The 17,519-nt window shown below is 35.8% G+C and overlaps 2 protein-coding genes and 1 pseudogene across 3 annotated transcripts; 2 read left to right on the top strand and 1 right to left on the bottom strand.

Annotated features, from left to right (window-relative positions):
• The first annotated feature begins 482 nt into the window (after positions 1 to 482).
• On the top strand, positions 483 to 3,120 carry LOC142630303 (UDP-glycosyltransferase 74F2-like). The gene is made up of 2 exons (XM_075804283.1): positions 483 to 1,256; positions 2,312 to 3,120. The coding sequence occupies exons 1-2, from the start codon at positions 612 to 614 to the stop codon at positions 3,032 to 3,034; spliced, it is 1,368 nt and encodes a 455-aa protein (XP_075660398.1). The 5' UTR covers positions 483 to 611; the 3' UTR covers positions 3,035 to 3,120.
• A 5,723-nt stretch (positions 3,121 to 8,843) lies between these two features.
• Positions 8,844 to 12,607, bottom strand: LOC142631133 (nucleolar GTP-binding protein 1-like). 2 transcript variants are annotated; one of them, XM_075805218.1, is made up of 3 exons: positions 12,487 to 12,607; positions 10,067 to 12,123; positions 8,844 to 9,106 (listed from the first exon to the last, which is right to left on the bottom strand). In XM_075805218.1, the coding sequence occupies exon 2, from the start codon at positions 12,090 to 12,092 to the stop codon at positions 10,077 to 10,079; it is 2,016 nt and encodes a 671-aa protein (XP_075661333.1). In that variant the 5' UTR covers positions 12,093 to 12,123; positions 12,487 to 12,607; the 3' UTR covers positions 8,844 to 9,106; positions 10,067 to 10,076. The 2 variants fall into 2 exon arrangements, with proteins under 2 accessions (XP_075661333.1, XP_075661332.1); XM_075805217.1 differs by having other exon boundaries at positions 10,067 to 12,126; positions 12,487 to 12,602.
• A 2,667-nt stretch (positions 12,608 to 15,274) lies between these two features.
• LOC142631456 (flavonol 7-O-beta-glucosyltransferase UGT74F1-like) lies at positions 15,275 to 15,911 on the top strand (annotated as a pseudogene).
• Positions 15,912 to 17,519: the final 1,608 nt, after the last annotated feature.

Raw genomic sequence — 17,519 nt, 5'->3', positions numbered from 1 at the left:
ATATAATTATGAACAAAGTTTCTTTCCAAATTAGTTTGTAGAGTTTGTAGAGTTTGTAGCTTGCCCTGAGTTTGTAGAGTTTCTCTCCAAACTAGCTTGGAGAGAAACTTTGTCCTATAATTATTACCTTTGCTATATTATTATATATAGGTACCACATGTTACCCGATCCAATTCCTCTATTTGATTCCAATTTCTTATCTTTTAATCTATTGTCAACTCATGTTACATGGATCATTATTTTATATATGTATACCACTTTTCAATCCCTTGAAATTATCCCCATGGACTAATCAAAAAATTGATTGACAGAGTTTTGTATTTGCCTAGAAATTATTTTTGGAGGCTTTCCCTTGTTCTTTTCTAAAATGTCTTTGGGATATGGCCATTTATGGCCTCTCTTTCTTATATGTATCTATTTTCTAATCTCACCTACCAATCTTTGTTTTATTCCTATCCATTGGGAGAGCATATGTTTGACTTGCATAGCCTCTACAAATAGCTTGGCTCAACTGGTAATATGTGATAGCGCGTTCTTTATTGTTCATTCATTTCTTCACTTACCTAGAAAAAGAGAGGGAGTGAAGTAGTAATTGTACTCCCAAAAGAGAGATGGAAAACAAAGGCTATGGAGCCCATGTGTTGGCACTGCCTTACCCAAGTCAAGGCCACATAAACCCAATGCTCCATTTCTCTAAGAGGTTAGCCTCCAAAGGACTAAGAGCCACATTTGCCACCACCCATTTCATCTACAAGACCTTTCAGCCTGAGCCCTCAGAATCTGTCCAATTTGACACAATATCTGATGGCTATGATGAGGGTGGCTTTTACCAATCAGAGAGCATCCATGACTATCTCACTCGTTTGGAAGATAATGGGTCCAAGACCTTAGCCAATCTCATCATGAAGTACAAAGAGTTGGGGCACCCAATTGATTGCTTAGTCTATGATGCTTTTTTGCCTTGGGCTTTGGATGTGGCCAAACAATTTGGCTTAGTCGCAGTTTCATTTTTCACCCAAGCATGTGCTGTTAATTTCATATATTATTATGTGCATCATGGACTTTTGAAGCTCCCAGTTTCATCAACACCAGTGTCCATTCCTGGAATGCCGTTGCTTGAGCTACAAGATTTGCCATCCTTCGTCTATGATAATGGATCATATCCAGCTTATTTTGAGATGGTGCTGAGGCAGTTTTATAACGCTGATAAAGCCGATTGGCTTGTTGTCAACACCTTCTACAAGTTAGAGGCTGAGGTAGGTTATGCTGTAGACCATTTTTAATGCTATTACTTTATATTTGCAACTGCTTTAAATATCTCACAAGTCCGCTACACGGTGAAAATTATCTCACACGGCTGCTCTATGGAACCGGCACAAGAGATATTTTTTCGTACTATGGAGCAAATTTTTGACAATTTTTTGGGCCCTAATATGGTATCCACAAGCTTGTGAGGGGCCTGCTACATGGAACAGACACAAGAGATACCTTCTCCTAGAACAAATGGAGGAAGGAGGAAAGGATGAATGGAATTCCAAGCACCTTTTCCTCTCTTCTCTCCCATCCAAATTATTGTTAAGGAATTTAATGATAAACTCAATCTAATTAGTTTTTATATTTCAATAGCTTTTCACTTCTCTTCTTGTTACTCTCTTTTTCATCATCTAAATTATGGTTAAGAAATTTAATGATACACATAATCTAACTAGTTTTTATATTTCAGTAGCTTTGCAATTACTTCTCTTCTTGTTACTCTCTTTTTCATCATCCTAATATAGGATTAAGTAATATAAAGATATACTAAAAACAAATATTAATTATAAAAAAATTTGACTACAGCTAGATAGAAGATTAGGTTGACATTACATCCTAGCATAATTGAGGCCGTGACTATCAACAAATTTTTATATATTTTAATCAGTCTTTAGAAAGAATATGACATGAGGGTCTAGCAGCCCATGTTTTTTTTGTAAGATGTGTTTTTATAACAATGCTTTAGATAAATATGCTTATGCTTATATTTCAAAGGAATTATGCATATTTTACGTCAAGTTATACAAATGCTATGTAGTGAGGTTTAAAAGGAAAATCATGTGGATATGCAAGATGTTCTAAACCCTCTTTTGAAAGTAAAAAATTTTCAAGAAATGAGAATTATGAAAAAGTGTGGAAACTAAACAATTTTCAAGAGAAGTTAAGTTTTGAAAAGCAATGAACTTACTAAAGGATAAGAAGTCTTTAGAAAGAACAATAACAATTATGAGCCCCAATAAATTAAAGACTGATTATATGTTGTGCTTTATTATAACAGGTGGTGGATGCAATGTCAAAAATTTGTCCATTGTTTACAATTGGGCCAACAGTTCCATCTAAGTACCTTGACAACCGAGTCAAGAATGATGACCGTTATGGGCTTAACCTCTTCACTTTAGAGTCCTCTATTAATATCATCAATTGGCTCGACACCAAGCCAGCAGGGTCTGTTGTTTTTGTGTCATTTGGTAGCATGGCCAATTTAAGCAACAAGCAAATGGAGGAATTGGCTTTGGGTTTTAAGGGAAGCAATTACTACTTTTTGTGGGTTGTTAGGGCTTCAGAGGAAGCAAAGCTCCCAAAAACGTTTGTGGAGGATATTGGAGAGAGAGGCATGGTGGTGAATTGGTGCCCACAAATGGAAGTGCTATCACATAAGGCTATTGGGTGCTTTTTTACACATTGTGGGTGGAATTCTACGGTTGAGGCATTGAGCTTGGGAGTGCCAATGGTGGGTATGCCACAATGGACCGACCAAACAACAGATGCCAAGTTTGTTCAGGATGTGTGGAAGGTGGGAATTAGGGTTAAGGTTGACGAGAATGGGATTGTGGGTAGAGAAGAGATTGAGTTTTGCATAAGGGAAGTAATGGAGGGTGAGAGAGGTAGAGAAATGAAAGAGAATGCTATAAAATGGAAGGGCTTGGCTCTAGAGGCCATCAGCGAGGGAGGCACTTCGGACAAGAACATTGATGAAATTGTATCTAAATTGATACACTAGTTTCTATCTCATAAAGTAATAAATGAATTGTTATTATTAGAATGATGGTTAAATGATTGTAGGAGTACACGTTTCATTTGGAAAAATTAGTGATTAAAGTTGGGTTCTTTAAGGTACTTGAGTTCGATATTCACGCCAATTGGTCATTATTTGGACACTATTGTTGTGTTTTTATCTAAGGCAACAAAATAACGTAATGAAGTAGGAAAAATGAAAAAGAGAAAGAGTTTCTCATGTTCAAGCAATGTGGGATATGTAATATAAAGCATACAAAAAGAGGTTAAGAAATATGTTTAGCAAGGCTAGACTAATATATTTAGAGAGATAAAATGAATATATTCATGAATGCCGATATAAATATATTCATTAGTAAATCCCTGCCGATCTATGCATTTAGCAATATCATATGAAGATGTGTATCATTATATAAAGAGAGTGAGAGAGAAACTTATCTTGTTCTCTTTGCCAAGGCACATGCAAGAGGTCAAGTATGAGAATTTGCCCATCAATGTCAGAGTCAGAACCATCAAGAAGAAGAAAAATACAAGGGAAATAATGAACATGCCATTACTTCTTGAGAGAAAAAGTACAAAATAAGGAAGATAACAAATGATTGTTGAGCAAGGGAGATCAAGAGAAAGGGCACTAGATCGGGGAGTGCTGCCAAGTGAGATCGAGAATTACACTCGGGCCTACTGAATTATAGGAAATAGGCGTCTGGATTTCTCTAATTGAAGTGGGTGTTGAGTATTTTTGTGCAGCAACGTTGGTTTTAGTTTGTTGCATAATGCTCTGTGTTGAGCATTTTCTCCTGTCTCTTGCTCTACCCTTTCATATTTTAGGATTTCTACTTTTAATTAAACTAAAACCTCCTTCTCATGAACCCAAAATCCCTCTTTTCTTTCAGCATAATAGAACCCATAAAAACCTAAAAGATGAAAAAAAAAAACCCTTTGAAACATCAAATTGGAAAATGTATCACCAAAATAGCCAAAATATTCTTGAAAACTCCAAAATACCATGAAAGCCTTTAAAATGATAGAAATATCCCTTAAAATTATAAACTAACCAAAATATTTCTATAAACTTTAAAATTAGCAAAATACCTCCTTTTAATATCCAACCTAAAGAAAGATATATCATGATGAGCATGAAATATATGAAATAAAGTAATCTCATATTTGCATATTTAATGTTACTTTTATGTTAATTTGTGACCCATTTTGAATTATACATGTTTTATAGGTAATTGAGAATTTACACGCCAAGGTGTGAGCTGAACCCAACTCGTACTCAAAGACCTAAAAGATGTAAAGAATGCTAATCAATTAAGGAAAGAAGCCAATTGGAAGGGAAAAAATAAACTTATTTTTTAAGTTGATTTTAGTTGTTTTGTATTAATAGTTTAAATTTGAAATATTCTTGTTTGAGTAGTGTGGTTAATTAGTAAAGTTTTGAGATGATACTAATTACAAGAGTGAGAGGTTCATATAACATAGTTGGATCCAAACTTTTTACCAAAGCCTTTGGGTTAAGTGGTATTTTTATATATTATATTAACTACTCAACTTGAGTCTTCTTAAGTTCCTATCTCCCAACAAGTGGATTTATGAAATAAGAGTCAATGGTTCAACTAGGCAAGTGTTTGATAGTGGATAACACCAACTAAGAGGAAGACTCCTCAACTCTACTTATGGTTAAGTAAAGCTTTTACTAGATGTGTATTGGCGACTTCCATAGTTGTGCAAAGGAAAACTCCCATATTCGCTCCCCCTATAGTTAAGTAAAGAGCACTCTAACTATTGGTGATGTTAATGCACGACACTTAGATTGTCTAGAAAAAGACTTCCATTCAAGAGGAAAACTAACTAAAGTGTTACAAGTGATTTAGTAGAAGGTTCACACTTGAATATAGAGATTTGTTGAAATATTTACATGTAAGTAGTGTGGTTAATCAAGTGATTAAGTCCCACAAGGGATACTGATTACAAGAGTGAGACTTAATACTATAATTTAGTTGGACCCAAACTCATCGATTTGAGTTTTTGGATTACGTGATGTTCATATATAGCATTATATTAACCTTTTACTTGGAGTCTCTCCAAATTATTCTCTCTCTAAAATAAAAGTGTTGAACTAAAGTTATTACTAGAAAAATTTATAATCTGCGCTAACAAGGATCAATAGCAATCAAATCCTTATCCATCGACGCAATAAATAATTTAAATTCAATTTTTTTAAAAAATTTTATTTAACAATTTAAATTCAATTCACTATGCTCTACTCGTCCAGGAAACATATCGAGCATTAACATTGTTGTATTACTCTCAACGAGGTGTGTGTATCTACATACGCGCGCGCGCGCGCGCACACACACACACATATATATATATATATATATTTTTTTTTTTTCATTTTCTTTTTTTGGGAGTAAAATATGGAATTCCAATAACAAATAAACGGCAAGGTTAGTAGAAACACTGCGTATCATAATACATGCCAAGTTTATCTAAATATTAGTATAAATGAGAAAGCATCTGGGAGAATGTAATGAATTACAAAATCCCCTTCCTATCTCACACCCCTTCTCTGGCAAGTGCATCATCACACTTTTTTTATTTGCATTCTTTGGAAGATTGAATACCTGTTAGTTATCTTATAAAATAAAGCCTAAAATTTCTGTCTTATTCTAAATGTTCCAAAAAGAAATATTTATAGATCGCAGCTTGTCACATGTCCATTTTTTTTCTTATGAAATTGGAAAAGTTTAAATTAAAAAAAATATAAATCGATAATTTTTGTTCTAAAAATGTGCATCCAGTAGTAATGGCGCACCACACATGGATATAAATTCTCTATCCCAACCTAAAGAATATCGCTAAATGTTCATGTTGCGTGCCTCTCTTATTTTATTTTTAAGCAATCAAAACAAGTTACATCTATCATTCTCCAGTTGATGTAATATAAACTATAAAGTGGTTGAACACATGTTTGACTTGCATACCTGATGCCTACAAATAGCTTGCTCATGAGATTAATTATTGTTCTATTTTATTTTTAAGCAATCAAAACAAGTTCCGTATATCATTCTCCAGTTGACGTAATATAAACTATAAAGTAGTTGAACACATGTTTGACTTGCATACCCAATGCCTACAAGTATCTTGCTCATGTGATTATTGTTCATTGTTCAATTATTCCTTTAATTGCTTGAAAAGAAATAAAGTGATAGTTCGTAATCCCTAGAGATAGAGGTGGAAAAGAAAGGCTATGGAGCCCATGTGTTGGCACTATCTTACCCAAGTCAAGGCCACGCAAACCCATTAGCCTCCAAAGGGGTTAGAGCCACATTTGCCATCACTCATTTCATTTTCATATCCATGCAGCCCAAGTCATCAGCCTCTGTCCAATTTGACACAATATCAGGTCCCTATAATGAGGGTGGCTTTCACCAATCGGAGATTCTCCATTCCTATCTCACTCGTTTGAAAGCCATTGGCTCAAAGACTTTAGCCGAACTCATCAAAAAGTACAAAGACTTGGGGTATCCAATTGATTGCGTAGTCTATGATTCTTCTTTATCATGGGCTTTGGATGTGGCCAGAATTTGGCTTAGTTTCAGTTCCATTTTTCACTCAAACATGTGCTGTAACTTTCCTATTTATCGTGTCTATCATGGGTTATTGAAGCTCATACACATTTACAAGATTAAGAGAAACAACTAAACAAAGAGTTTGACTGAATCAGAGAATTGTTTCAAAACGGTCATCAATGAAAGCATAATTTGAATTGGGTCTTGGGAGTATCTAACAAACAGCAATTAAGCCAAATTCATCTGTGAACTAATACACATTACGATATTAAGAGAAAAAACCAGCCAAAATTTAATATGAAGTCACGCTCTAGTCGCTTAGGAAAAATTATAATTTAAATCGTTTCTCAAACTCAAAATTGCCTCAACATTATGCAAAAAACAGAAGATAATAAAAATCTGCCGATATGCTGCCATGGTCAAGAAGTGTGCAACCTACAGCCAAACCAAAGAATTGATCGAACAAAATTCTTTCTTGACTACAAGTAAACCCAAGGAATTCTTTCTCCACATCTTGATTATTAAGATGTGGAGAATCTTAATCAATTAAGAAAAGAAGCCAATTGAAGGGAAAAAAAGTCGAAATTCGAAATCAGGATTTTTATGTATATATTGGGATTAGTCTTATTCTTTAAGTTGATTTTAGTTGTTTCGTATTAATAGTTTAAGTTTGAAATATTTATGTGTGTAATGTAGTTTATTAGTGAAGTGTTGATGATACTAATTACAAGAGTGAGAAGCTCATATAACATAGTTGGACCCAAACATATTACCAAAGCCTTTGGGTTATATGGTGTTCTTATATATTATATTAGCTATTCAACTGCAGTCTTTTCAAGTTCTTATTTCCCCCAACAAGTGGATTTATGAAATTCGAGTCAATGATTCAACTGGGCAGGCGTTTGACAGTGAATAACACCAACTAAGAGGAAGACTCCTCAATTCTACCTATGATTAAGTAAAGTTTTTACTAGATGCGTGTTGGTGACTGCCATTGTTGTGCAAGGAAGACTCCCATCTTCGCTCCACCTGTAATTGAGTAAAGGGCACTCTATTGGTGAAGGTAATGCATGACACATAGATTGTGCAGAAAAAGACTTTCATTCAAGAGAAAAAATAAATAAAGTGTTACAAGTGATTTAGTAGAAGATTCACACTTGAATGTAGAGATTTGTCGAAATATTTACATGTGGGCAGTGTGGTTAGTCAAGTGTTTAAGTCCCACAAGAGATACTAATTACAAGAGTGAGTCCTTAATACTACAATTTAGTTGGACCCAAACTCATCAATTTAAGTTTTTGGATTACGTGGTGTTCATATATAGCATTATATTAACCTCTCACTTCGAGTCTCTCAAATTATTATCTCTAAGTGTTGAACTATAGTTGTTACTAGAAAAATTTATAATCTGCGCTAACAAGGATCAATAGCAATCAAATCCTTGTCCATCGACGCAATCCATAATTTAAATTCATGAATTCACTATGCTCTACTCGTCCAGGTAAGATATCGAGCATTAGCTTGTGGTAATGCATTAACATTGTTGTATCACGCTGAACGAGGTGTACATATACATATTTATATATACTATTACCTGTCAATATTTGAGTATATAGGCACCTCATGTTACTTGAACCAATATTTTTTGTACCAGGTTCCAATTCCTCAGTTTGATTTTCCAATTTCCTACGGTGTAATATATTGATAGCTCTTATTCAATCTCTTTAAAGTTTAAACTGTCCTAGGACTGAAGCCATGGTACATGCCAAGTTTGTCTGAACAATAGTATCATAATAACAAAGCATCAGATTGGGAGAATGTTATAAATTACAAAATCCCACCCATTCTAGCAAGCGCATCATCACACTTTTTTAATTTGCATTCTTTGGGGAATGAATACCTGTTAGTCATCTTATACAATAAAACAAAAAATTTGTCTTATAGATCGCCGCTTGTCATATGTCCATATTTTTCTTGTGAAATCGGAAAAGTTTAAATGATTGCATAGTCTATGATTCTTCTTTATCTTGGGCTTTGGATGCTGCCAAATTTTGGCTTAGTTTCAGTTGCATTTTTCACTCAAACATGTGCTGTAACTTTCATACATTAAGAGAAACAACCAAGCAAAGAATTTGACTGAATCAGAGAATTGTTTCGAAACGGTCATCAATGAAAACATAATTTGAATTGGGTCTTGGAGTATCTAACAAACAGCAATTAAGCCAATTCATCTGTGAACTCATACACATTACGATATTAAGAAAAGTCAACCAAAAAATTTAATATGAAGTCACGTTCAAGCCGCTTAGGAAAAATTATAATTTAAAGCGTTTCTCAAACTCAAAATTGCCTCAACATTATGCTAAAACAAAGAAGATAACAAAAATCTGCTGATATGCTGCCATGGTCGAACAAAATTCTTTCTTGACTGCAAGTAAACCCAAGGAATTCTGTCTCCACGAACCATGAACCAACATGCCCTGTACAAAAAAGCATCATGATTATTACTAAAGAAATTAAACCTCCCAAAGATTCTGAAAATTCTTGTCTCTAATATCATAATATGATGTCAATTATAAAGCCTAGGATGGGACAAGTAGTCAATAAACCTGACCTCTAGGCTCTTCCAATTGCCTTTCTTAAGGGTTAAACAGCCCATGCAAGAATGTAAGCAGCATGAGATTATTCCACATGGCTAAAATATATTCCAATGCAAGAACAATATCTTATATTTAGCCATATCCAAAATAAAGGATATAAGCTGGTTTGCATGTGAGGAAAATAAAAGGGGATGTTCTTGTTTTCAAAATAATTTTGGGGAAAGGAAGAAAACATGTGCACCGATCACCTATCAATATGATATTAGCATTTAAAAAACTGAAGGCAATCAACATACCAAACTTTTCCATACAATGGATGCAGGGCAAAGAGCTTAATAAAAATTTACAAACGCTGTACTTGATTTTCAAAATAAAAAATAATAATCAAGCATCAAGGAAACTGCCAAATATATACTTTACCCAGGAATCTCGGATAATATAAGTTATATTGTCTGATGTTTTAGCAATTTTATGCATAGAATGATTTGATGACTAAAATGTCTCAAAGTAGAAACAAGTTACAAGAAAGGTGAGCACCATCATTAATACAAGTTCAATCAAGAACCAAATAATTGCTGTTGACAGCTTTGGCATCCTCCTATTTACCAGCATCCATATAATCTGAAAATCTTAAAACAGATGCATCTGTTCCAAAAGCATGCAGGGGAGAAGGAAAAAAAAATGCACCCAAAGCCTCAGATAACAGGCACACAGCAAAACCATCAACGTTCAACATACAGTGTAATCTTAATTTATATAGATAACCAATGAGAAAAATCATGTGTTAAAATAAAAAGACAAGCTCAAGTGAAAATGAAAAGGCAATGCACTTGGATTTACCTCTAGTAAATCAACGTCTATCAGTTTTTCCGCTGGACCGCTTCCCAGAGAACAAATGCTTTGGTTTCAAAGTAGGTATTACCCTATCTGCCTCACCACGACGTGCATCCTTGTTCCTCTTCTTGGAAGATTTCTTTGCAAGCTTTTGTGCCTTAACCTTTTGAGCAGAGTCCCTGAAGCCCTCTCCAGGGACAACTTCACCCGGTGGCCGTGAGACTGACCTTGATCGGGATCTAGACCTCATTCGCAGCCTCTTGTTAGGTGTGTCCACATCCATATCCATAGTATCACCACCATCATTATCAGGTGACCTCTCCCTCTTCCGACCCCTCGACCTACTACGGGCTCGGTCAATGGCCTTAGATGGATCCAGCCCCAAAGCAGATAGCTGCCTTCCCATTCTCCTGGTTGTGAACTGCTTGTCCTTGTCAAATTTTCTTGGTACAATAGGTCGGCTCTCTGCAGTGCTTTTCTTGATCCTGTGCTGTTGAATGAGTAAGCTTTTCTTTTTCCTAATCTCAGCCAATGCTTGTTGCTCTTCTGGAGTCAATTCCTTGCCATCCATCTCAAAATCATCATCAACTTCCTCTGCCTGCCTTAGCCCTTCTTCTTGTTCCAACTCCTCAAGCCTTTGTAAAATATCAGGATCAATGAAGTCATACACGTTGTGCCCATCAAGAATTTCTGGCAATACATCTTCTTTCCATTCATCGTTAGCTAAGATATAATTCTTCTTCAAACTAGCAGAGTATACACCTGCACCACCATTCTCATTCTCCAAATCCTTTTCAGTTTTCCTCTTTTCCTTCTCTGCTGCTTGCTTCGCTTTAGCTTCCAAAACTGCCTGAGGTATACATGGTGGCCTTTCCTTCTGGTCCCGTGGCTTTGGAATCGCAACATGAAAACGATTTAAGCAATCATTTATCTTTTTGGATTTCATCTTTATTTCAACCCTCTGATCCAATAACCTCTCACAAGCTGCATTTTTCACAGCAATTACCCCATCCTCAGTCAAAGTACTCATGGTCAGCAGCACCCCTTGGTCATCAGTAGGCTCACCTCCTTGACCAACCACTGTCTTCATAGCTTCAGCTTTCATCTCCATGACCAACTTCATATCTTCCTCTGATAACCCTTCAAGTGGTTGCAAATCAGTCTTGTTGCATACAATAGTCAAAGGTTTGTTCATAAACAGAGACTTAATGCTGTGAAAAAGTGCAGCCTGTTGTGCAATGGTATATCCACAAGACCCCGAGATGTCTAAGAAGAACAACACTGCAGCTCGAAGATGTGCCAAAGCTGTGATACTGCACATCTCAATAATATTGCGATCCTCAAAAGGCCGGTCCAAAATACCAGGTGTATCGATGACTTGATACCTTAGGTATTTATAGTCTGTATGACCAACAAAGAGCGACTTTGTGGTGAAAGCATAGGGCTGGACATCCACATCAGCTCTAGTGATCTTGTTAATGAAGGAACTCTTGCCCACATTGGGATACCCACAAATCAAGATCGTCCGAGTATTTGGATCAATCGAAGGTAGCCTAGCCATATGCTGTCTGATCTGTTCTAAGTAAGCCAAACTAGGAGCAACCCTTTTGATGACAGTGCACATGCGACCAAGAGCAGCAACCTTCAGACACTTGCATCGGTACAACGAATCACCATACTTCAACAACCTGACATAATCTTTAGCAATCTTACTAATCAGATTCCTCGCAGTATTGATTTGGCCAAGGGCAAGCTTGTAGTGATCTTTGTTGTAGAGCACATGAAGAAGATCTCCATAAAAAGGATGGATATCATCAAGACGAGGAAACTCGTCGATGATTGTAGATAGCTTGTCATAATAATTCGTCTGGGTATACTTCACTTTACGCATATAAAACTGGCGTAGGCGAGATATAGCATAGCCCTTATGGACAACAGTCGGCGTTTGCCGTTGAGTACGAGACAAAATTATATCAATGAAGTCCTTCCCATTTGGAACTACAGTAATGTTCTTAAAATTATACTGCACCATCTTAAAGCTTCACCAGCTATATCACCCCCTACTACTACAACAACAAAGTAGTGAAAAGTATAATTAAATTTCATTCATAAACTCACACTACCATACCAATGATAATATCAAAAACACCCATATTTCAAAAAAAAGACAAAATTAACCAGAAAATGCAATACCCAGAATTCTTAAATCCTAAATGGACCTAACCCAAAAGCCAAACAAACAAAATCAACAAAACCCACAAAACATAATTGCCAAAAAAACAACATTATGAATGGATTTTTGTCAATTATTCAATTCACAATCATCCTCAGCAAAACAAAAAAACAAACACCACAATCAGCACATATTCACACAAACAAAACTATAAACGTATGGTGTTGAGAGAAAGAGTATCAGAGAAAAATACTTGAAAATTGGAGGTTGGAGAGGCCGGCAGCGTGGTTGATGCGGCTTGACTACCTCTCTGTCCTTTGGAGAGAAGGAAAAAACAGAGAGGGAGGCTAGGTTTAGGGTTTTAGAGAGGTTACCTGATGAGAAGATAGTAGTTCTATTGGGCCTTTAATTGGGCTTTTTAATTTTATTTGGGTCTGTTTTTTGGGTTATAATCAGGCCCAAATAAAATAAATTAAAAAAAAAATCCTCTTGAATTAAGAACTAAGAACACTCGTTAATAGTAAATTTATATTTCATTCATTTTCCTTTTTTTTTTTTTTTTTTGAAATTTAGAATTAGGTTAAACGGTTTATCTTTCCTTGCTGAGCTGGGCCTGGGCTGACATGTTCTTAGAGGAGAGGGGCCCAAATGCCCCAAACATGATATTTTTAATACCCGATTTACTTTTTTTTTTTTTTTTTTGGGGGGTCAGGCTCCCTTGGGTTCGTCCCTTGGATGGTTTCCAAGCACCCTTCTTTGCTCTTCTCCCTTGTCTATATATATATATATATAAATAGGTTTGGCTTACTTTTAGTATTTTTTTAATTAGAATCCCTTTTTATTTTAATGAGAAACTGTCACATATCCACTAACTAAATAAAATGTGAAGATTAAAATATATTACCACTTGTCATTGTGTATTAAAAATAAAATGAGATTTTTAATTAAAAAAGTACTAGAGTTAAATTAAACCTCTCTCTCTCTCTCTCTCTCTCTCTCTCTATAAATATATATATATATATATATATATATATCTATATATTTGGAGGTTTAACTGGTTAAGTATTATAACTTTAAGTCTAGAATGGAGGGGAAGAGCGAGGAGGGAAGGGTAGCAGGCTTCTGAGGACCCTTCCTCTCTCTTCCTCCTCATCCAAATAAAAGATTATGGTTAAGAAATTCAATGATATGCTCAAATGGGCTAATTAATATATTATGTTCACTTTTTTTACTTTCTTCATATCTTGTTCCTCTGGTGTTTTTTTCATCCAAAAAGGAAGAAGTTATGTTTTAAGCATATTTGGATCTTTGGGCTTTAGTCTTTATAGAAAGACGACATGTGTCCCTGTCATGTGTAATGCTTGTTGACTCATTTGGTTGGTTCGATACTTGGATCAAGTATAGTTAAGATTAAGTGAGTCATGTTCATTGCTCATGGCAGAAACACATATATTCTTCCTAATGGAGGTTGAAGCCCAAGGCTCCAAACATGTTTGAGGCAAACTTTGTCTATTCAAAAATAGAGTTAAGCAATTTAATTATGTAAATGAAAATAAAAACTAATTAATTATAATAAACAATGACTTTAATTACATAGATCATTAACTTGAAATGGAAAATTATTAGGTACTCCTGAAGTACAATTAATGTGTATTTCCTTATCTCATATGAATGGTGGATTCCACCATAAATTTAATTAGTAAGACCCACCATTCATGTAAGAGGAGGGAGTATGTATTTATGGTACTTCAAGAGTACATAATAATTTCTAGCTTGAAATTACATCCCGATAATGAGATGAAACTATGGACACTATAAATTCTTTTTTTGATAAGTATTAATACATTTTCAATTAAGTGGTTTTCTTAATAAGATGTTAAAACCGTTCTTTTATATATTGCAAAAGTTGCTAGCACAATAAACTTTTTTTCTTTTTTCTTTTTTGAGGAAAGCTAGCACTATAATAAACTTGAATGAATAATAAGAATTTACATGTGCTAACCTATACCTTAATAAGAGCATTCACAGCAGTGGAGCTAAATAGCTATATTGCTATTTTAGCTCCACTCAAACCACAAAATGTCATACACAGCAGCGGAGGCAAAGCTAAATTTTTTTAGCTTTGCGCTACAGTGCTCATGTATCACTACATGAGCACTGTAGCTGAAAGTTATAAAAAAAAAATACTATTTTATTCGGTCAGACTCCCTCTTTCATTTCACGCTCTCTCTCCTCGCTTCAGTCACTTCGGAAATTTCATTTCAGTCTCTCCTTCTCTGAAGCTCACCGCCCTCTCTAAAGCTCACCGTCGTTGGGTTGTGGATTGTGCTCCGGCCTCGTGGATCGAAGTGGCTTTCCGTGGACTGGAGTGCTTGCTTGTGGATCGGAGTGGTGGGTTTCGGCGTATCGGCGTGGGTTTTGACGTATCGGCGTGGTGGGCTTCGTGGTGGGTTTCGGCGTCTCGGCGTGGTGGGCTTCGTGGTGTGTTTCGGCGTCTCGGCGTGGGTTCCGGCGTCTCGGCGTGGGTTCCGGCGTCTCGGCGTGGTGGGTTTCGGCGTCTCGGTGTGGGTTCCGGCGTATTGGTGTGGTGGGTTTCGGCGTACCGACGAGGGTTTCGGCGTATCGGCGTGGTGGGCTTCGTGGTGGGTTTCGGCGTCTCGGCGTGGTGGGCTTCGTGGTGTGTTTCGGCGTCTCGGCGTGGGTTCCGGCGTCTCGGCGTGGTGGGTTTCGGCGTACCGGCGAGGTGAGTTTCAGCTTTGGGTTGTTGGATTTTCGGGTTCCTGGGTTTGGTTTGTGGTGACTGTGTATTTGTATTATTTTATTGTAGAAGATGTATTATTTTATTGTGATGTTTATATTATTTTATTGCGTTGAAAGTTAAAATAGATCCACTGCTGCAGCATGTTTTGCAAAATGAATAGCTAAAATAGATAAAGTAACTTTTTGTGGAGTTAAAAAGCTAAATTTTTAGCTCCACTGCTGTGGATGCTCTAAAGACTGATTGTATGTGACGTGCTTTATTATAACTGGTGGTGGATGCAATGAAAAAAAGTTGTCCAGTTTTAACAATTGGGCCAACTGTTCCATCGAAGTACCTTGACAGCCGGGTCAAGAATGATAGTGATTATGGGCTTAACCTCTTCACATTAGAATCCTCTATTACAGTATCATCAATTGGCTTGACAATAGGGTCTGTTATTTATATGTCATTTGGTAGCATGGCCAATTTAAGCAATAAGCAAATGGAGGAACTGGCTTTGGCGCTTAAGGGAAGCAAATACTACTTTTTGTGGGTTGTTAAAACTTGTTGGTGAATTGGAATCCACAAATGGAAGTGCTATTGGGTGATTTTTTAACACATTGTGAGTAGAATTCTACCATTGGCGCATTGAGCTTGGGAGTGCCAATGGTGGAGATGCCACAATGGAACTACAAAACAACATATGTCAAGTTTGTTCAGGATATGTGGAAGGTGGGAATTAGAGTTATGGTTGATGAGAATGAGATTGTGAGAAGAGAAGAGATTGAGTTTTGCATTAGGGAAGTAATAGAGGGTGAGAGAGGAAGAGAAATGAAAGAGGATGCTCTGAATGGAGGTGTTTGACTCTAGAGGCAGTTAGTGAGGGAGGTACTTCGGACAAGAACACTGATGAACTTGTATCTAAATTGATAAACTAGTTTCCATCTTATAAGTAATTAATAAATGATGTAATACTGTTATAATAATTAACTTTATCAGAATGTTAAGAAATTGAGAGGCGTGGCTCTAGAGGCAATTAGCGTGGCTCATGGTATTATAGTAGCTTGTCCAGAGTTTAAACTACTTGTTTAACTCTACCTCCTCTTTAAAAATTTAAAAACATCACGTGTTAGATCCCACTTATTAAAGGAGAGATTGGACTCATGTAAAGGCGTAAGAATAATAATTAAATAATTAAATTCACCAAGGCAATCTATAATTATTAATTGCAATAAAAATTCATTTTTATTGTAGTATAAATTAAAAATTTTATTGTAATAAAATTTTACCCGAACATAATAAATTAATTAGCTCATGATATAGTCATGAGAATGAAAATTGTGGGAATAAAAGGCCCAAGATGCGTTTTTGGGCCATAGGCTGTGTCTAAGGATTTTTCCCTATCTGAGGATGGATTGATGGTAATAGGGATATTATACTTAAAGGCCCACGAGCAAATTGTTGCGAAAGAGGTTAATAAAAGTAATCCTAGGAGGGGTATCTCCTCGGATAAGAGAAGTAAGGGTCAAGTGGTACGTCATGTCAACTAGAATGATCTTTTAGGAGGTCTTGTGGGTGAAGATATGTTTCATAGGGGCAGAGAGAGTAGGGACAATTGGGAAATATTTCAGAAAAAACTATTACCACCGCATTGAATGCTCTGTACCTAAGTCTCTGGCCGCATTAATGAGGAAGTGATATCTGAATAGTAATTTTCAGCCTTACAGCTATTACCTAAAGATTTCGAGAAGAGGCTGATGGAACAAGTATCAGGAAGAGAAGTCTAAATCTACACATGGAGAGCAAAAATGGAAGAGAGGAGAAAGTATAAGAAGGAGGAAGGTCCTGGAGAAGAGGGGATCAAGGGAGAAAAAGAGAAAACACTGTAGACTGGATATATATAATTAATTTTTAAGAGAGAAGAAATATAAGAATCCGTTCATCGACTTAAGTTTGAGGAGAAGTTTCATCATATAAACCCATCCATCCTTATAATTTGATGATCTTGGGCCATCGATGTTACCGTATAAGCTCATTAGAAACAAGATTTCTGACCCACTTTTTATAAATTTATTGTATTGGGCTCTTTGGGCCTTTACCCTTCCTCCTGTTGGGCTTAGGTACAAATTGCGACCTTACAACAATATTATATATTTATTTTGTATTCTCTTATTCTCAAATTTCACATTGGCTACATCCCATGTCTTTTGCCTCTAAGGTGGGATGGTACCTCTCTAAGGCTTAGAGTTTAGGGTTCAAGGGGGTCTCGAGTTCTACTTTGGGAGTGTTAAAATAATAGTTATATAATTAAATTTATTTGTTAAAACTTTTTAAATAATTAATAATTGATCGATTATAATAAAAATAAATTAACTTTGAATATAATATAAATCAAATTTATTATTGTTATAAAATTTTACCTAGATATTATTGGAGCATTTTAATATTAATTAATTAAAAATGGATTTATATTACAACATAAATGTAAAGATGTGGGAGTTGATATGGAAGATGAGAAGTTAGTGAAAATGTTTAATCTCACACTG

This window comes from Castanea sativa, chromosome 4, assembly GCF_040712315.1.
Source record: "Castanea sativa cultivar Marrone di Chiusa Pesio chromosome 4, ASM4071231v1".
Classification (NCBI taxonomy): domain Eukaryota; kingdom Viridiplantae; phylum Streptophyta; class Magnoliopsida; order Fagales; family Fagaceae; genus Castanea; species Castanea sativa.
The sequence above is the reverse complement of the archived record's forward strand: the minus strand, read 5'-3'. Positions and strand labels throughout refer to the sequence as shown.